Source organism: Megalobrama amblycephala, linkage group LG10, assembly GCF_018812025.1.
Source record: "Megalobrama amblycephala isolate DHTTF-2021 linkage group LG10, ASM1881202v1, whole genome shotgun sequence".
Taxonomy (NCBI): domain Eukaryota; kingdom Metazoa; phylum Chordata; class Actinopteri; order Cypriniformes; family Xenocyprididae; genus Megalobrama; species Megalobrama amblycephala.
Genome location: NC_063053.1, coordinates 4,065,001 through 4,086,809, shown reverse-complemented (window position 1 = coordinate 4,086,809; position 21,809 = coordinate 4,065,001). Strand labels below are relative to the sequence as shown.

General features: G+C 37.5%; 1 protein-coding gene across 1 annotated transcript in view; it reads left to right on the top strand.

Annotated features, from left to right (window-relative positions):
* Nucleotides 1-20,698: 20,698 nt before the first annotated feature.
* The window catches only part of LOC125276503 (putative nuclease HARBI1), a 1,779-nt gene continuing 668 nt past the window's right edge, over nucleotides 20,699-21,809 (top strand). Inside the window, exons 1-3 of the mRNA XM_048204030.1 lie at nucleotides 20,699-21,353; nucleotides 21,512-21,627; nucleotides 21,730-21,809. The exon at nucleotides 21,730-21,809 is cut by the window's right edge and continues 32 nt beyond it. Coding sequence (XP_048059987.1) covers nucleotides 20,921-21,353; nucleotides 21,512-21,627; nucleotides 21,730-21,809 — 629 coding nt within the window. The 5' untranslated portion in view covers nucleotides 20,699-20,920. The remainder of the gene's footprint in view (nucleotides 21,354-21,511; nucleotides 21,628-21,729) is intronic.

Sequence of the window (21,809 nt, the reverse complement as noted above, 5' to 3'; positions counted from 1 at the left end):
CTGTCATTCAAATAATGGCGGTTGATGGGAACTTCATCTATAAGAGTGAATAAACCTTGCTTAGACAAATCCAAATGAAACCCTGCCGCTCGTGACGACACATTAATGTCCTAAGACACGAAACGATCGGTTTGTGAGAGAAACCGAACAGTATTTATACCATTTTTTACCTCTAATACACCACTATGTCCAACTCCGTTCATGACTCCTTTAGTGATGTCTGATCGCGCTCTGTCAACGGCAGTGATGTCTGACACTCATTGAAGTATATGCGCGAGATATCACTGCCGTTGACAGAGCGCGATCAGACATCACTAAAGGAGTCATGAACGGAGTTGGACATAGTGGTGTATTAGAGTTAAAAAATGATATAAATACTTTTCGGTTTCTCTCACAAACCGATCGTTTCGTGTCTTAGGACATTAATGTGTCGTCACGAGCCGCAAGGTTTCATTTGGATTTGTCTAAGCAAGGTTTATTCACTCTTATACATGAAGTTCCCATCAACCGCCATTATTTGAATGACAGAGGGCAGCGGTTGCAGTTAAAAATCATCATTTGTGATCGACTGAAGAAAAAATGTCACCTACATCTTGGATGCACTGGGGGTAAGCAGATAAACATAAAATTTTCATTTTTGGGTGAACTATCCCTTTAATGGGAATCTTGAATGTCAGTATGTAAAATCAGAATTACAATAGAAGTCTGAATGACAAGGCATTCTGGTTGGTTTACAGCAAAACTCTTCAGTTCATGTTTAAGTTAAAGTTAATTATTATCTGAAAACATGTTGATTTGTTGCCTTTTTCATGTGGGACTGCTTTTCTAGGTGGATGAACTTCTCTTTAGATATTTACTGCGATTCTTGCATGTGGAAAAATCCTGGAAAAATTGTATGTGACTTTACATAAACAAGGTTAGTGAGCGATTTTATCACTCTAGTCTCATGTGAACACAATGTTGTTTTAGTAAAAACTCTTTCAAAACACTCTCAAAACAGTCTGTATTTTATAATTAAATAGAAAAGTCATTGATCTTTACTTGTATTGAACCCTTAGTTTCAGCATACATTGAGTTTCTGTGTATCTAGTGTCTTGTGTGCAGTGCATTATGGGTTGAAAGATAATGCAATACCTGAATGTGTTTGTTGTAATCATACTGACTCATGAAGGATGTATGAATCAGAAAGAACATCTCGATTCTTCCCATGATGCCACACAGCGTCCCTCCGGCAACATCTGATGGACTACAGAAACACAAGACATTTGGCTCAGTCTGAAAGTCTTGTTCAAGGGATGCACAGATTCCTGTAAGTCTGCTGAAACCCACTGAAATCTGCTAATATAAGGAATACATGCACAAGTGTGTGTTTAAAAGCCACTGCACTTTCTTCTGCTGGGTCACAGACTCCTGTTGAGCTGCATTTGAAAGAGGGATTTGTGCTGGTCGATAGATACCACCATCTTCATCTGAGAGTGTGTTGGTAATTCATTGAACGAGACTCAGATTCACCTTGACACGCAGTCATCCATTAATCATCAGAGACGACACTGTCACCATGTGTCTCAAAATCAGAGATGAGAGAATCTTCTCTTCTCCTCCTCTTTTTTTCCTGACCCGCTCAGTAAAGCATCACAGGAGAAGCCCATTATTGTGCTGCTCAAATGAGTCACTGATTCAGATTTAAAGAGACAGTGTTGCTTTACATAAGGTCCCCAAGGGCTCATCAGCTTGCTAAAGTTCTCAAGTTTCGCTTTTCTGACGAGGAGGACAGGGCAACCTGTCACTTACATGAGATCCAACAATAGCAAACCACAACAGCTCACATTTGAAGTTTTTTTCATTGAAAACATTTTCTTCTTAGTTTTTTCTAATCAGTTATGTGCATTAGGGAAGTAATAAGTTTAAATAGCAATTTAGTATGTTGGCTTGAGAAAGCTAGCAACATGCTAGCAATGTGCTAAATCATACTATCAGAAAGCTTAAACATGCAAGCAATGTGATAAATCAAGTTAGCAACATGCTTAAACATACTAACAATGTGCTAATTAATGCTAGCAACATGGTAAAATAGGCAGTTTAGCAATGTGTTAATTCATGCTAGCAAAATGCTAAAGCATGGTAACAATGTGGTAAATCATGTTAGGAACATGCTAGCAATGTGCTAATTCATGCTAACAACATGTTAAAACATGTTAGCAATGTGCTGATTCATGCTAGCAACATGTTAAAGCATATTAGCAATGTGCTAATTCATGTTAGCAACATGGTAAAACATGGTAGTGATGTGTTAATTGTAGTGTCTGGTCCATATCTATCTATCTATCTATCTATCTATCTATCTATCTATCTATCTATCTATCTATCTATCTATCTATCTATCTATCTATCTATCTATCTATCTATCTATCTATCTATCTAATACCTTCAAACTTTAAGCTTTAAAACAACTTTAAACTTCACACTGAAAAACTTCTTAACACTTCAAAATCAAAGTTGTTTTTATCTAGTTTTAAGTTAAATCTATTAAGCCTTAAATGTTGCTGCCATATTAGATTTTGTTGATTTTTTTTTATTTTTTATTATTATTTATGATTATTTACCCATTAATTTCACAGATTCTGTTTTTCAGTACAGCATGTCATTATGAACTCCTGCCATCCCATCTCTTCTTCTGTAGGCAGTTCAGTCTGATTTGGTGTGTCAGTTTATCGCTGGAGGTGCAACTGATCAAAGAAAACACAGATGAGAGATGACAGAGAACATTAACGCATGGTAAAACATGCTAGCAATGTGTTAATTCATGCTAACAGCTTGTTAAATTATGTTAAAACATTGCTAGCAAATTGTTAAATCATGTTAGAAACATGTTGGCAATGTGATAAAGCATGCTAACAACATGTTAAAATATTCTCGCAATGTGTTAATGATTCCAATGGTTAATGGTTAGCAGCATGCTAAAACACCCTGGCAACCAGTCTATCTATCTATCTATCTATCTATCTATCTATCTATCTATCTGATAGACTGCATTGCCTTCAAAACTTTCAAATTTTAAGCTTTAAAACAACTTTAAACTTCAAACTACAAACTAAAAAACTTCTTCACACTTCAAAATCAAAGTTTGTTTTGAAGATTTTTTTTTAAAAATCTAGTTTTAAGTTAAATCTATTAAGCCTAAATGTTGCTGCAATATTTTATTTTATTTTTTTTGTATTTTTTTTTTTTGTATTATTTACCTTAAATTTTTACAGATTCTGTTTTTCAGTGCATCATGTCATTATAAACTCCTGCCGTCCCGTCTCTTCTTCTGCAGACGGTTCATTGGTTCTCAGTCTGATTTGGTGTGTCAGTTTATTGCTGGAGGTGCGACTGATCAAAGAAAACACAGATGAGAGATGACAGAGAACATTAACGCAGCTTTTGTCACACTCCACTACATGCCTCCCATTTTTGGAGAAAATGTATTTGGGTGGCAGACATCTCAAGTGACTGTACGCACTGTGTTTAAAGAAGTGGCGGACTGGCCATCTGGAGCAGCGGGAAACTGTGGGCCCATTGCTATATAAATAGGCCTACATAAAAATTTAATGATGTAAATGTATATAGTCTATCCTTCCAGAAGCCTACTTGAGTAAATCTAAGGCTCAGTGGAGCAGGCACTCTCCAATGTCAAAATGTTTGAGAGAGTCAATCAAATCGAAGGAGGCGGGGCTTAATGTTCAGTAAGTCATGCCCTATGCCTGCAAGATCTGGACCAGACATTTATGAGATGCTTGAGGAGACTTGCTGCACAAGCCAGCGGTGATCAACCTGAAGCTTTTGCCTGCACATCACGCTAAGCAGGGTTACGCCTGGTCATTACCTGGATGAGAAACCTCTAGAAAAGGTCTAAAACATACATTGCTAGAAGAGGTGTTAGTGAGGCCAGGAGGGGGCTGTGCTCATCCTGTGGTCTCAGTGGGTCTTAAAGGATTAGTCCACTTTCAAATAAAATTTTCCCGATAATTTACTCACCACCATGTCATCCAAGATGTCTTTCTTTCTTCAGTCGAAAAGAAATTAAGGTTTTTGATGAAAACATTCCAGGAGTATTCTCCTTATAGTGGACTTCAATGGACAGTTGAAGGTCCAAATGACAGTTTCAGTGCAGCTTCAAAGGCCTTTAAACAATACCAGATGAGGAATAAGGGTCTTATCTAGAGAAACGATTGGTCATTTTCGAAACAAATACAACTGTATATGCTTTATAAACACAAATGGTTGCTTTGCACGTGCTTGGGACTAGGGGTGTAACCCTGGTGTTAAATAGTACCTACTTAACAATCATTGCAGTTAGTTAGTTTCACTTCACAAGTGATATGTAAGGAACCCCCCATCGGCCCAAAAACGGAGTACGACGGCGTTGGGCGAAGGTTAACGCGTGTATGCCTTTTCAGCGTCTCTGTGAAGTTCACTTAATTTCACTCGTTTAATCTGACTCCAGTTTCAAATGATTCTTATTCTAAGGGTTGTGTCTCCAATTAGAAATTAATCATTTGTTATGTATTAATTTAGATATTTGATTATTCTGGGTATCTCTTATTTTCAATTATTCTTTCATTACGGACCCATTATCGCTTAGAGAATTTCGCATCGGCCGACTGCGTTCTCAGGGACATAAATTCGCTGGTTTATGATTCTTAGTCAGAGGGTGCAGAGTTTACTAATGCATTTGAGTCGAACCGCCACATGCATGTTCATAAATACAGTTTTCTTAGTCACGATACTGCAACTTGCTAAGTCAATAACAGACAAACTCAAAAAGTCCCATGATGTGCAACATGCTCTTTTCATGAGGCTCTCTAGTTTGACCTGCCCTGACGCAGATTTACGGAAATAACGTACTCCAATAATCTACGGGTCATAATGATTTCAGAAGAATCCAGAGTAAATCAAATATAACATTTTATTTGTCAAGTAAAATATATCATGCCAATTACATTACAATTAGACAATTAGAAGCCAATTCAGAAATGATAAATGCATAACATTGATTACTTAAGAAATGCATATATACACAGGGATGGGTGAATGTCTTCAGACATTCACCCAACTCTGTGGGGGCCTCTGGCTACAAATGATCTCACATGACTGCTTTGCTCTTTACCTTTTATACCAGGACCAGAACAAAAGGATCGTAAATGTTTATTACACCAACACCTGTTTTGGGGGAGAGGAGAAGAGACACCACCCAAAAAGAGGACAGAATTTTCCTTAATTTTCCATCTTCTTCATAATTCTAGTGATTGCTGTGAAACTGAGATCATTTTACCAATCGCACTGAGACATTTAAAATGATACCAAACATGAAAGGGAAAAACAATATATATACAAGTTACATTGGGGGGGGGGGGGGGGGTTGCATACTGTAGATGTGTGGGGGCAAGGCGTTGTCCTATGCTATTCTTTTAAGATCTTCTCTCCAGATACGCTTTATTGATGCTTGATCTCAGTTTTCGTTTAGCAGGAAAATCAAGCCTTACAGATATAAGGCTTTATTTATTTCTTGTGTGGAACCACTTGACACTGCTTTTTCAAGTAAATCCAACAGTCTATTTTTTGAGTGCAAAGAAATATTCAGAGAAATGCTTTAAGGTCAAATACAAGCGCACACTCATATCCTGAAGATATTGTCATGTATAACTGAATCATGCGTCTTTCTTATGAAATTATAATTGCTTATTGCTTCAGTCATTTGTAAAGTGTTAGCAATTGGTCATTGTAGTTAAAAGAAGAGTTTTGCTTCATTTTTTTTTTTTTTTTTTTTTTGTGCTTTATATACAGTGGGTACGGAAAGTATTCAGACCCCCTTAAATTTTCACTCATTGTTATATTGCAGCCATTTGCTAAAATCAATTAAGTTTTTTTTCCTCATTAATGTACACACAGCACCCCATATTGACAGAAAAACACAGAATTGTTGACATTTTTGCAGATTTATTAAAAAAGAAAAACTGAAATATCACATGGTCCTAAGTATTCAGACCCTTTGCTCAGTATTTAGTAGAAGCACCCTTTTGATCTAATACAGCCATGAGACTTTTTGGGAAAGATGCAACAAGTTTTTCACACCTGGATTTGGGGATCCTCTGCCATTCCTCCTTGCAGATCCTCTCCAGTTCTGTCAGGTTGGATGGTAAACGTTGGTGGACAGCCATTTTCAGGTCTCTTCAGAGATGCTCAATTGGGTTTAAGTCAGGGCTCTGGCTGGGCCATTCAAGAACAGTCACAGAGTTGTTGTGAAGCCACTCCTTCGTTATTTTAGCTGTGTGCTTAGGGTCATTGTCTTGTTGGAAGGTAAACCTTCGGCCCAGTCTGAGGTCCTGAGCACTCTGGAGAAGGTTTCCATCCAGGATATCCCTGTATTTGGCCGCATTCATCTTTCCCTCGATTGCAACCAGTCGTCCTGTCCCTGCAGCTGAAAAACACCCCCACAGCATGATGCTGCCACCACCATGCTTCACTGTTGGGACTGTATTGGACAGGTGATGAGCAGTGCCTGGTTTTCTCCACACATACCGCTTAGAATTAAGGCCAACAAGTTCTGTCTTGGTCTCATCAGACCAGAGAATCTTATTTCTCACCATCTTGGCAAACTCCATGCGGGCTTTCATGTGTCTTGCACTGAGGAGAGGCTTCCGTTGGGCCATTCTGCCATAAAGCCCCGACTGGTGGAGGGCTGCAGTGATGGTTGACTTTCTACAACTTTCTCCCATCTCTGGAGCTCAGCCACAGTGATCTTTGGGTTCTTCTTTACCTCTCTCACCAAGGCTCTTCTCCCCCAATAGCTCAGTTTGGCCGGACGGCCAGCTCTAGGAAAGGTTCTGGTCGTCCCAAACGTCTTCCATTTAAGGATTATGGAGGCCACTGTGCTCTTAGGAACCTTAAGCGCAGCAGAAATTTTTTTGTAACCTTGGCTAGATCTGTGCCTTGCCACAATTCTGTCTCTGAGCTCTTCAGGCAGTTCCTTTGACCTCATGATTCTCATTTGCTCTGACATGCACTGTGATCTGTAAGGTCTTATATAGACAGGTGTGTGGCTTTCCTAATCAAGTCCAATCAGTATAATCAAACACAGCTGGACTCAAATGAAGGTGTAGAACCATCTCAAGGATGATCAGAAGAAATGGACAGCACCTGAGTTAAATATATGAGTGTCACAGCAAAGGGTCTGAATATTTACACTGTATATTTTACTGGAGCCCTCAGTCCTCAGTCAAAACAAATATATATATTACTACTATTTAATATATATTTAAAAATATATATATTGCCTCCTTAAATAGTTTCAGTAAACATGATCACTAAAAAACACTAAGTTAGTTTTTGTTAGTTGTTGTTTAGTCTAGTTAACTACTTTATCAAAAGGGCTTGACTATAGTTTAACTATAAATCTTGCAGCTGCAGCAACACATGATCGTCCTCATTACTGTTACTCTGAGTGAATCTCTGTCACTCTTTCAATCTGTGTGAGTCTCAGACTAAAGCAGATGCTCTGTCCCTCCAGCAGAGTTTGTTTTGGGGGGTTCCAGTCTTTCTTTCTCTTCTGTTTTCTCCAGTGAACTCCATTTCTCTCTTCCTCTGGCCCTCTTGCCACATGAGCTGAGGGAGAACAAGAAGTTTTATACAGAATGCCAGAGGAGAGACTTAAAGCTTGTCTCTCACAAATTCTGTGTGTTTCTCTCTTTCTCTCTCAGGTGGAGTTTGAGTTTGAGTGTCTGCTGATGCTGGAGTAAAAACACCTTGGGGGTTGAAGTTGGGGATCATAAGCCTGCAAGAGCCCAAACACACAGTACTTTGACTCTCATACCGTGGCGTATTGCTGGAATGATATGAATAGTATGTTTTAATTTCCTTATGAATATTAATTTTGTGACATGACATTCATCCAGCGGTCCTGATTTGCCAATGTTGGTAAACAGGCACCAACTGGATTTCTTTTGAACATACAGCATGAGATCCTGCAGTGCTGCAACAGTCAGTTAGAAACGAAAATGTGCACAAAAATCACTGTATCATTAAATCCAGCAATCAGCGTATGAATTTCAACAATGGTGACAATCAACAAAAAGCTTCATGCCACAATGCATGCCGGGAGCCAGCATAGGACAAAACTCTCAGCCAGCATTGCGGCAGATTTGTCCAAATAGTCTATTTGCTTTTATTTGTGATGTTGTGACTTTTTAGCAGCTTGTTTTATGATTTTGAGAGTTGATCTGTTTATCTGAATATTTTGTTGATTGTCACAATTGTTGAGGTTTGTATGATAAGTGGTGATTTGTCTCAATGCCCAATTAAAAATTCTCATACAAAAGATGTTGTAGTTTCATCGAAAAATTATTTCTGTTCTTCATATAACACTGATGCATTTTAGTGATCTTCAGTAATGCCTCAACTGTTGAATAAATCATTCAAAATCAGTGATCTTATGATAATCATTCAATAAATATAAACATTCAAATTCATCTAATCTATTTTTCCTTCCTTAACAACTTATAAAACACTATTCCAACTGTTAGATAATTAACTTTAGTAAATCACTAAACCATTCAAAACATTCAATCAAACGATTTTCAATAAACCAACATTCTCGAGAGCTAAACCTCTGTTAAAGTGTTAGTTCACCCAAAAATGAAAATAATGTCATTAATTACTCACCCTCGTGCCGTTTCACACCCGTAAGACCTTCGTTAATCTTCGGAACACAAATTAAGATATTTTAGTTGAAATCCGATGGCTCCATGAGGCCTTCATAGGGAGCAATGACATTTCCTCTCTCAAGATCCATTAATCATGATTCAGATCGCGTGTCAAACTGCCAACGGCTGAAATCACGTGACTTTGGCGCTCCGAACAGCAGATTCGATAAACTGATTCATTTGTGCTCCGAAGCTTCCTGAAGCAGTGTTTTGAAATCGGCTATCACTAAATAAGTCATTATTTTGTTTTTTTTGGCGCACCAAAAATATTCTCGTCACTTTATAATATTAATATTGAACCACTGTACTCACATGAACTGATTTAAATATGTTTTTAGTACATTAATGGATCTTGAGAGAGGAAATGTCATTGCTCCCTATGAAGGCCTCACGGAGCCATCGGATTTCAACAAAAATATCTTAATTTGTGTTCTGAAGATTAACAAAGGTCTTATGGGTGTGGAACGACATGAGGGTGAGTAATAAATGACATTATTTTCATTTTTGGGTGAACTAACCCTTTAATTCTATTTTTTTTCATAATGTGGAGGTGTGTGTCTCTACCAGAACATAGGAAGACGAGGATTGGAAGTGATGTGAACTTCACTAGTTAAAGGTGAGACTCCCCGAGGAGCTTCATGTCACGCACAGCCGCGTTAACAGACCCAATGTGTGTCAGACTGACCCATAAAAGACTGTGCTCTCAGAACAACATTTAAGAGCTCAGAAATGTCTCAGCTAAATGCTCCACTGAACTTTATCTTGGATGTTTCACCCCAAAGTCCTGAGGGGAAATAAAAATGGACATTTGTAAAAATGAATGTGGAGCAGCTGAAGAATCTGACTTTTTGGTAACTTCACAATAAGGTCTCACTAACTAACCATGTTTTTACAGCTTTTACTAACCTTTGAAGGCTAAATGTTAGTTAATAAAAATGTTCATGTTTATGTTAGTTCACAGTGCATTTAACAAATACAACTTTTGATCTGTTTTAGTAAATGTTGAGATAAACATTGACTAAGATATTTTTGTGTTTTTCATAGTTCATGTTAACTAATGTAGTTACCTAATGTTAACAAATGAAATCTTACTGTATAGTGTTACCGACTTTTTAATGCACTTTGGTATCTTGACAAATCTGAGCACAGTTTGAGACATTGAAACTGAGACTATATATTATAAAACACTGCTTCAGGAAGCATCGGAGCACAAATTAATCAGTGTATCGAATCTGCTGTTCGGAGCGCTAAAGTCACGTGATTTCAGCCGTTGGCGGTTTGACAATCGATCTGAATCATGATTCGATACACTGATTCATTATGCTCCGATGCTTCCTGAAGCAGTGTTTTCAAATCGGCCATCACTAAATAAATCATTATTTTGTTTTTTTTGGCGCACCAAAAATATTGTCATTGCTTTATAATATTAATATTGAACCACTGTACTCACATGAACTGATTTAAATATGTTTTTAGTACATTAATGGGTCTTGAGAGAGGAAGTGTCATTGCTCCCTATGGGCCTCACGGAGCCATCGGATTTTAACTAAAATATCTTAATTTGTGTTCCGAAGATGAAAGAAGGTCTTACGGGTGTGGAACGGCATGAGGGTGAGTAATAAATGACAGAATTTTCATTTTTGGGTGAACTAACCCTTTAAGAACATTTCAACATTCTAAAGAACCCAGAGATTCCATAGTTGTTAAAGGATCTTCATGGAACCATAAATAGCAATAAAAACCTTTATTTTTAAAAGTGTATGTCGACCGTTGAGAAATTGCTGTGAACTTAAAAGCCTCACGTCCATCAGTCCAAGGCTTTCATTTAATATATTTGCTAAAGCAACATTTTAACATTCAAGAAGAGGTTGTGCCAACAATCTTTCGTTTCAGCACTCTCAGATCTGTCAAGGTATCAGGAAAACAATTAAGTGAAACACAAGACTTGATCTGATTGAATCTGGCCGTGAGTTAAACGCTGCCTCCTGCTGCATAAGAAGATCAGTGCAGTCTCTGGTGAAATGTGTTTGTGCCATAAAGAAATAATCTCATTTAGTGCGATAAGAGAGCCGGGTCACTTTCTGAATAGAGAGCTTCATTACAGACAGACTGATAAACACTGCGTTCATGATATTACAGCCTTCACTGAGGGAGATCAGAGCACATATTCATTTCTGTCTCTCATTTTTATAATCTTCCAGACTCTTGTATCATTTACAATGTATGATCTTACATTTTGATATGCCCAAAATCACAGAGTTTCTGGTTTCTGGTTTCAGACTGACTTTCAACTTAAGGCACTGTAATAATGTCTAAAACAAACTCTAAAAATTACCTTTATCAGATGCCATTTTAATTCTTTTGACCAACCACCAATTGAGAAAATTAATTTTTCAGACTTTTTCCTGAACATTCAGATAAGCACATCAATGAGAGTAAAATGTAGCTTTACATATAATGATAATATTAATATTTACACACACACACACACACGCACGCACGCACGCACGCACGCACGCACGCACACACACACACACACACACACACACACACACACACACACACACACACACACACACACACACAAAGTGGAAAAACTAAAGTACAGGGAAAGTATCTAACCATGGCACCATGATTGCCATATTGATGAGGCATTTGCATGATACTCCTGAATCTGTCAAAGAATACTGTAGTATTATCATAGTAGTTTTAGTGAACGATAGCGCCATGTTTTATGTGTCCCAATTCACATATAAAGAAAATCTCATCATGAAACATAAATAAGTGTGGGCTAAAGATCTCATCATTACATGAATTTTTTAAGTATGGAGAAGAATGCAACGTCTGTGTGATTGACAGCTCTGTGATGGCTTGTGAAGGACTCGCTGTGCTGGCAGAGACCTGCGCGTTACGCTTCCCATGATGCTCCTTTTACTGGAGATAGCACTGATGCAAATGGATGTCCTCATTACTGCCCTGAGCCGAAATAGGTCTGATATTACCCAGCAGGCCCCTGGTCAGAGGCAGCTTGAAGGACAGACTCAGACTCTTCCAGTTGTCTTGGAAAGAATGTCAGTTGTCAATCAAATCTGTCAGTCACAGCATCTGTGCTGCTTGTTTAAGCGCTTTACAGTAATATCTCAAGACAGATTGAGTGTGAGTTGTGTTTTGTTTAAACACATTAAAAATAGGTAGTAGTAGGGCATCTTTAACTGGATGCCAGTTATCTGGTTTAATATGATTTGTTCATTATACCTATAAAAGGTTTGTGTGAAGTCATGGAAAGCCTAAAAATATCAGGTCATATTAAAATGCCGTTTTCCAGCCCTGAAAAAGTAATTGAAATTTCCATAACACTTTAAAATTTTTGTTAACATGTTATACATTCATGTTAGATTGAATGACTACAGTGTTTAAAAAGTAGACATGTTTGAATTAATTCATCTCTTTTAACTGCTCCATCAGAAGCCATATTCTACCTTTCAAACAGCCGCCAATCAAAAAAAAAAATGTTTCAGAAATATTCAGGCTCTCTCTACATTAAGAGAAGTACATTGGATCAGTGAGAGTAATATTTGTCTTTACATATTTTAATAATATATATTTTTAAATATGTTAATAATACATATTATTTATTGTTTGTTCATGTTAGTGCATTTACATGTTAATAGAGGCAAATTCTGATTTTAAAAATGCTTTAGTATAGTAATGTTAAAATGAACATGGATTAAGATAAATAAATGCATGAAGTATTGCTCATGTTAACTAACAAATGAAACCTTAAAGGGTTAGTTCACCCAAAAATGAAAATTATGTCATTAATGACTCACCCTCATGTCGTTCCAAACCCGTAAGACCTCTGTTCATCTTCGGAACACGGTTTAAGATATTTTAGATTTAGTCTGAGAACTTTCTGTCCCTCCATTGAAAGTGTATGTACGGTAGACTGTCCATGTACAGAAAGGTAATAAAAACATCATCAAAGTAGTCCATGTGACATCAGTGGGTTAGTTAGAAGTTTTTGAAGCATCGAAAATACATTTTGGTCCAAAAATAACAAAAACTACGTCTTTATTCTTTAGTCTTTCTTCCGGAATCCTTTCCATTGAATTGATTCCATTGAATTGATTCCATTGAATTGATTCCATTGAATCCTTTCATCTGTCGGCGTTGGTAATGCACTTTTACGTGGTTGTTTTTGGCGATTAGGACATCCACAACATGCACACTTACGCACCATTTTAAAATAGCAATACCAAAATACAAACAATGTAGAATAGCTTGAAAACAGCGTGCGTCTCCTTCAGACTGTAAACGAAGCTCTGGCACACCAGATAACACGTCAGCAGCGTCTTACATCAGCAGCGTCACTGCGGAGTCGTGAACCACACTCCGGAGCAGAAGGGGGCGGTAATGCAGCAATAACATGGATGCCAAACGGCGTAAAATGGGAAAGAAGAAGAAGAAGCGGAGTTGTGAACGCGGATTGACAACAGACCCGGAAGAGAAGACAATGCTGAATGAAGTCGTAGTTTTTGTTATTTTTGGACCAAAATGTATTTTCGATGCTTCAAAATGTTGTGGATGTCCTAATCGCCAAAAACAACCACGGCAACGTAAAAGTGCATTACCAACACTGACAGATGAAAGGATTCAATGGAATCAATTCAATGGAAAGGATTCCGGAAGAGAAGACAATGCTGAATAAAGTCGTAGTTTTTGTTATTTTTGGACCAAAATGTATTTTAGATGCTTCAACAAATTCTAACTAACCCACTGATGTCACATGGACTACTTTGATGATGTTTTTATTACCTTTCTGGACATGGACAGTATACCGTACATACATTTTCAATGGAGGGACAGAAAGCTCTCGGACTAAATCTAAAATATCTTAAACTGTGTTCCGAAGATGAACGGAGGTCTTACGGGTGTGGAACGACATGAGGGTGAGTCATTAATGACATAATTTTCATTTTTGGGTGAACTAACCCTTTAATGTAAAGCGTTACTGAAATTTGTGCAATTGTGCATTTACAACTTTGCTAAAAAAATTCATTGTAATAAAAATAGAGTAAAATAAAGTATATTGATATTAATTTGTGTGCAAATTCTTCTTTCGGATTGTTTCATTTCAAAGAATCAGCTGAACTGATTCACATCTCAATCTGCAGATTCAGTAACATATTGGACTGCATTGGTAAGTTATCCAGCAACCATAGAGTTAAAGTGATTGAAATATATTGGTGGACGCATGTGGAAACCCTGTAAACAGAGCGTCAGACGGTTGAGTAGTCTGTGAAAGCGCCTCTCACATCAGAAGACACGCAAGAGTCGCGCTCCAGGTTTTGGCCCCTAATGAGTCGCCGGAGAGCTTTGAAATGTCACTGCTTATGTAAGATGTGCATCAGAAAAACATTACTCTGAAAAAAACATGGTAAAGAGCTGACGGTCTTTACGGTCTGAGGTCTGAAGAGAAACATGACAAATGAGCAAAACTCTTTGAAAGGAAGAAAATAGAAGAAGACAATATTCATCTTCTTAGCTGATGATTATTTGAAATAATAATCTCTATTCTGGGTATATTTTTTTCTCCTCTGCCTACAGAACTCACAATATTGTTCCTTGCAAAATAAAGTGTTTCAAAAACATGTTTTTCTTGACATTACAGACATTTTGAGCTTCAATTAAGGCCCCAATATACTCACAGCAAAGTTCTTTTTTGCTTTTCGCTTAGGGGTAAAAAGAAGTTTGAAACACCTTCTGTTAGCGAACATCATGACGCCGATGCCAACAAAAAAATGGCAGCAGTGAGAAAACAGCAGTTCAGAGAGCATCTGATCATAGCGATGTGGATGTTTGCAGTAACTGTGCAATTCAGCGCTCCAGTCACATCACATTTCTTTATACAGCACATTGTACAATAGATTGCTTTAAAGCATTAAACATGAAAAAAACAGTCAGTGTCACTTTCAATTAGAATGACAGCTTCAGTTTCTCCTATAAAGCATGTGTGTTCATGCATTTACTTGTGTTTGACCTTGACATAGAAAGAAATTAATCAGAGAAGATTTACACCTCAAAGAACCACACCCACCTATTATGTCATTGCCATACAGACCAATGGTAGTTCGAAGGTGTTTAACATCCAGAGTGAACTTTTCCAGAAAGTTTGCTTTAGCGAGCTGTTTTAAACTCCAGAAAATTCCCTTCTGAATTTGATACATAATTAATAATTATACATTTAACTACTTAATTACCCCGCCTCCCCAATGAATTTGCATGTTGATTTTGCATCATTGTAACAAAGTTTTGTTGTAAACATATCAAAGCTGGAGTCCTAAGTCTTTCTAATGATACACAATTTTTAAGATCAAGTAAGAGTATTGCAAGCATTGAATGTAAACAACAATCATCTGGGACCATCAGTAATCTTTGTAGGTTAAGAGGTTAAGGATGAAAGCTTGTTACACACCGGTTGATTGGGATGATCTATGAACTGAAGTATCTGATCACAACGCTGCTGTCTAAGCACTGAAAGACAATTAACCTCAGGATACTGCAGAGAGTCTGTGTGGTTAGTGAGGCGTGCATTGCTGTGGATCAAAGGCTTCTAATTGCCAATTAACACTCAAACCTAGTCAATAAGTCTTTGAAGATCTTTTATTGTGGTCGAAAAAGAGATGCTATAGGGGTGCGGATTGTATTGACATTTGTATTGTATTGTTGTGCAGTTGCAAGGGTGTTTTGAGTAGTAGACAGGTGTGTTCTTACTGTCTCATGTTTTAAAGGTGCCCTAGAATCAAAAATTTAATTTACCTTGGCATAGTTGAATAACAAGAGTTCAGTAAAAGACATACATTGAGTTTCAAACTCCATTGTTTCCTCCTTCTTATATAAATCTCATTTGTTTAAAAGACCTCCGAAGAACAGGCGAATCTCAACATAACACCGACTGTTATGTAACAGTCGGGATCATTAATATGTACGCCCCCAATATTTGCATATGCCAGCCCATGTTCAAGGCATTAGACAAGGGCAGCCAGTATTAACGTCTGGATCTGTGCACAGCTGAATCATCAGACTAGGTAAGCAAGCAAGAACAACAGCTTTCTAAATGTTTCGTTAGCATGTTGCTAATGTACTGTTAAATGTGGTTAAAGTTACCATCGTTTCTTACTGTATTCATGGAAACAAGACTGTCGTTATTTTAATTTTTAAACACTTGCAGTCTGTATAATTCATAAACACAACTTCATTCTTTATAAATCTCTCCAACAGTGTGTAATGTTAGCTTTAGCCACGGAGCACTATCAAACTCATTCAGAATCAAATGTAAACATCCAAATAAATACTATACTCACATAGTCCGAAGCATGCATGCAGCATGCATGATGAACATCTTGTAAAGATCCATTTGAGGGTTATATTAGCTGTGTGAACTTTGTTTATGCACTGTATTATAGTCGAGAGCTCGGGGGGCAGGGAGCGAGAGATTTAAAGGGGCTGCAGCCTGAATCGGCGCATAGTTAATGATGCCCCAAAATAGGCAGTTAAAAAAATTAATTAAAAAAACTTTATGGGGTATTTTGAGCTGAAACTTCACAGACACATTCAGGGGACACCTTAGACTTATATTACATCTTGTGAAAGAACGTTCTAGGGCACTTTTAATACTTTGGGTCACATACGCTATTTCTGTTTTATTTTTGTGTGTGAATGTGTCTACATAAATATCATTGCTGATTTGCATTGAAGAGTTTGTCATGAAATTATTCTCAGAGCGCTCTGTTATTATGCCAATCTGAACGTGGCACAAACCTAGTGAGCCAGAGGGATGATGAATAAGAGTCTTTAAAATGCCAGATTTCAGTCTAAAGCTCTCTCATCTTAAAGACAGCCAGATAGCAAATTCCAGAAAATGTTGTGCTGATGTACTAAATGTACTATAACTGAATTAAAATTTAATGACAATGATATAGACATAAAAGAAAATGGTAACACTTTATAATAAGGTCTTAGTTTTTATGCATTAACTAACATTAACTAACAATGAGCAATACATTTTTACAGCATTTATTAACCTTTAGTTATGTTAATATTTAAAAATGTTTATGCTCATGTTAGTTAACAAATACAACATTTGATCTTCAAAATGTAAATGTTTACATTAACATTAACTAAGATTAATGAATGCTGTAGAAGTATTGTTGTTTCTTCATGTTAACTATAGTTAACTAATGTTAACAAATGAAACCTTATTGTAAAGTGTTACCAATAAATAAAAAAATTAACACACACACACACACACACACACACACACACAAAAAAACTAAAACTTTAACACGATTTAAACTGAAAACTGAAGATATAAAAATAAAAACTAGCTCAAACAATAAAAACTATATTATTATCTCAATGATACTAATAACACTGAGCCTATGAAGAGAGGAGATTATCCTAAATTAGAGATGACTGGCTGTGGCTGACATATGGTTCAGCTGTGCCTCGGGTGATGTGAGTTCACGTCCCGCCTCATGGTCCTTTCCTGGTCTGCTCCCCTCTCTCCTCTCCTATTGCTTTCTGTCTCTCCCTACAAATATTTAATACTTTTTGCTGCAGATCAGTGTTGTGATTCACCTTGTAGCTGGTTGGTTTGCTTCATTTTTTAAAATTCTTTTTACGAAGACTTTTTAATTCTTTTAGTTGCCAGCCAATGCAAGCTCTTTTGATAATTTTCACAAAACTTTCATGGCCCCATTTTATTCTAGCTTCATGCATTTTTTTTATCAATGTGGGTAAGTTTCGTTAAAAAATCAGATTCAGATTCATATAATGTCTATTGTGTCTATGTATATGAAGCATTTGAATGGACTGATAAAGGGAGCTGTAAAGTATTTTTGTTGAAGTAAAATGTCATTTTGACCATGCCATTTTCTGTGCAAAGGATCATGGGGGCCCGAAGTATCCATCAGTTGTACCCTTCAAAATCCTTCATTTCAAAGGGCCCTTTGAAGTGGCCAGTTTTGAGCACTTCGGTTTGGAACTACCCTTCAATATGGCGGCCATGATTGTTTTCACTCCGAAGTGCCCTTCGGAGGGAGTATATCGCATTTGGAATGCACCGATTGTTTCTGCTTGTTCTTTGCCTGTGTTTTGATCCAGAGATTCTGTACTCTTTCAGAAGATGCATAACAGCGCCCCCTACCAGATAACAGTGAAAGCATGCCCTGTGTTTGAAATCGAATACTTCATTACTATATAGTATGCAAAAACCAGAACGCCAACAAAGTAATATGTCTGAATACATAATATTCAAAAAACAGAAGGTGAAAAGTACCAAGATGACCTTCTGGCGAGCAGCATCTGATGGACACTTTAATATGAGGCCACAGGAAAGGATTTGTAAATGGCAGTGAAGTGACACAGCTGACGCTGGTATAGATCACGTGACAGTAACAACACGGCGGATGTAGTACGTCCGAATTTTATTCATACTACACAAATACATACTATACTGAACACACTTTTTTGGCAGTTTTGGTAAGTTCACATTCAAATGTAGTACCTATTCAGAAAGTGCACAGAAGTGCCAGAAAAATTGGGGAAAGAGTTAAGAATCCCTATAGGAAAATGCTTCCAGAACCGAGGCTGCTGAAAAAGTGGGCAGCACTGTTGCACCCTATATCTAACTCCATACACACAGTTTCTGTAACTGAGAATATTAAACTAACTAGCTTTTCTCCTGAGATGTGTGGTGAATTGTCTCACCCAGTCAGAGGTGATAAGAACTGTTTGTTCTTTGCCGTCTCTCTCTTAATCTATTTGTATCTTTGCAGTGTGTGAGGCCGCAGGACGATGAGCTCCAGTTCTCTGACAGAGAATGTGTGATGGCAGAAAACCTCTTAACCCCGGGGACCGAGATAGTGTCACGGAGAACGAGAGCTTGGAAAACAAACACAGGGATAAAGGAGGATGCAGAAAGAGAGGGAAAATAGAATTGATATTAGGGAGAGAGAGAGAGAGAAACAGAGATAAAGAACGAAAGAGGTGCAAGTGATTCAGAGAGGACGATGAGAAAGCTATGGAAGATTAATCATCAATAAAAGAAGCCAGGGAGAACAGAGCAAGAGAGATGGAGGAGATAGAATCAAAAACACAAAGACAACAGCAATGGTATGGGAGCCAATTATGTGGAAAACGCTCTCAGTAGAAAGTGTGTTTGCATTATGCATGTGGTGCAGCAACTCCATCGGGTTTTCTCAACCTTACTTTGGTGACTGGACTTGTGAGGCTAATCGCATGATAACAATTTCCTCATTTGAAGATTAGAGAAGATTATATAATGCTTTCATTTCTGTTGTGATTTGTGTCAGTGTGAAACTTGCGCAGCGACTCTGAACAGAGAACATTCTCAGAAAGTTCTGGCAAGGTTCTCTCAAAGTTATAAACAAACATTCTTCCAGTAACGTTAATAGAACATTCTTTCAAAGTTATCTGGGGTTAACAAAGTTAACAAGGAGGTTCAACCAACTATGAGTTAAAACTTGAACTCTGAGTTGACTTACTCTGAGATGGGAAACTGAGTTTTCAGTTTCAGAACAGCTGAATTGAGTTAGTTCAGTCGACTCTGAGTAGGTTGACTCTGAGTTAAGCGCGTGCACCAGGACTATGAAAAGCCATGATCAATGGAGCTCCGATATTACGATTCACCATAGCAACAGCATGTGACAAAAGGATGTCCGCATACTTCTGAGTCAATGCAAGTTTAATTCTTATCACTGTTACAATATCAAAGGTGAAAACTGGTAGAATGGTAAGTTATTGAACTAATATTCATTATCATGGTATCCCACATGCAAAAAAAGAAGATGAAAAAATAATAATTTAATGAGTGTAAATGATTTTATCATTATTAAACACTCGTTAGGCAATTTACTTCCACTTTTAGAAAATCTTCATTTTTATTGAAAATAAATGCCTTTCTGATGTGATATGAAAAGGGAGAATAGCAAGCTCGACAGAAGGCAGATTCGAACCCAGTCAATCGCATCACACGTTAATTCTCCACACCCAACACGCTACTGCCTACACCACTAAAGCCACAAGAATGTGTGTCAATTTTAACCTGGGGCCTGTGCCATCATGGTAGTTGAACAAACTCAGGCTTATAGGATTAGTTTCAAGTTGACAAAACCAAACTACTCCAATCCGGCTTTGTTGGTACCATGATGCTGATCATCAACTTTCTCTGTCAACTCAGGCTTTGATCCTTAGTTTGTGGAGCATGTGCACATGAATCCATGACATCAGAAGCAAACAGCCAATCACATGCCTTGCAACAGAGATAAACTATGTCATTTACTTCTCGCGAGAGAGTCGGCGCCATTTAACTCTTTTGCTGAAAATTAAGAATTTAAACTTATTTACACCAATTGAAAACACTTGTCTGTAAAAGAGAACAAATAAAAGAAATGATCTTTCTCTATCAGTGCAAATGAAAGTTGTGAAGTTATATAGTTGATAATATATAGAGATAGAGACTCAAACATACAATGTCACATGTAGTCATATTTAAAGCGTATATTTACACCTTATTTATATTACATATGATCTATATATATTAATATTCATTGAAACTAAATGCTTAATAATAACTGTTAAACTAAACTTGCGTGTGTGTAATGGATTAATAAAAATATAGATCATATAATTAGACAAAAAATATAAAATAATTCTATGCAATTATCATTAAAACCACACAATTTCATCATTAAATATTTGTTTTTACTATATAATGATCTTTAATTTGGAGGAAGAGAAACTGGGGAGTGACTTTATTGTGTTGGGTATGTCAGTGTCACTTTGCTCACATCCGATTGGTCCAATTTCAGTTTGAGATCTCTAACCCAGAACATAACCTGGGGCCTGTACCATGAAGCTGGATTAGCTGGCTAGCCAGGTAAGTTTCAGATTAGTTTGCGCCAATCCTGGGTTTTAGGTACTATGAAAGTTGCTCGTCTTAAATCAGTCTTCGTTGCCATGGTATCTGACGCTGCACGGCTAACCTGCTCCGGGGCAGGTTATGTTCTGGATTCGAGATCTCAGACTGAAGTTTGACCAATCAGCTGTGAGCAAAGAAATATAGGTGACGTAACTAATCCACAGCGTCTGTTGCAATGGCTTCACCTTTTCTTCCGAATCCTGTAGACATCTCCGCGCAAATTGTTAGACGAGCACTTCGTAGAGAAAGAGTTTTTAGGGACAGACAAAATCCCCTTGCTTTCCCTGAGACTTATTTGTATGAAAGATATAGATTTTCCGCGGAAGGAATCTCTTACATTTGCGAACTTCTTGAGCCTCACATAAGAAATGCGACACGTCGAAGCCATGCCCTTACTGTACCGCAAATGGTATGTATTGCGTTGCGTTTTTTTGCGAGTGGTACATACTTGTATGCAGTCGGTGATGCGGAGAACCTAGGGAAAAACACGGTTTGTCGAACCATTCGCAAGTTGGTCCTCGCGCTGCAGGGGTACATTAACAGCTTCATTGTGTTCCCCGGACATTTATCGACCATGTCCTTAAAAGAGGGCTTTTATAAAATTGCCGGTAAGATATAGGTTATTGATAGAGTGACATCACATTAACAAATTTAACCTTTTACATTTAAAAAAAAAATCACTTTGAGTAGCTACCTAAACGTATTGTACAAAAAAAGTACATGTTAATGATTTTAAATGTTGATTATTATTTTAATCTTATGGTAGGATTCCCTAGAGTCATAGGAGCACTAGACTGCACACATGTTGCAATCTCCACAGCTCTAGGAGAACATGAGGCAGATTATGTGAATAGAAAATCCTTTCACAGCCTTAATGTTCAGGTAGGCCTACATGTGAGATGACTTTATTTTCAGTGAGATGAATCTTTAAATGAATAGTAACATTAACATATGAAAATGATGTACTGTACATTTAATCGGCAGATGACTTGTGATCATGAATGTATGATCACAAGCTTGGATGCCAAATGGCCTGGCTCAGTGCATGACTCAAGAATTTTCCG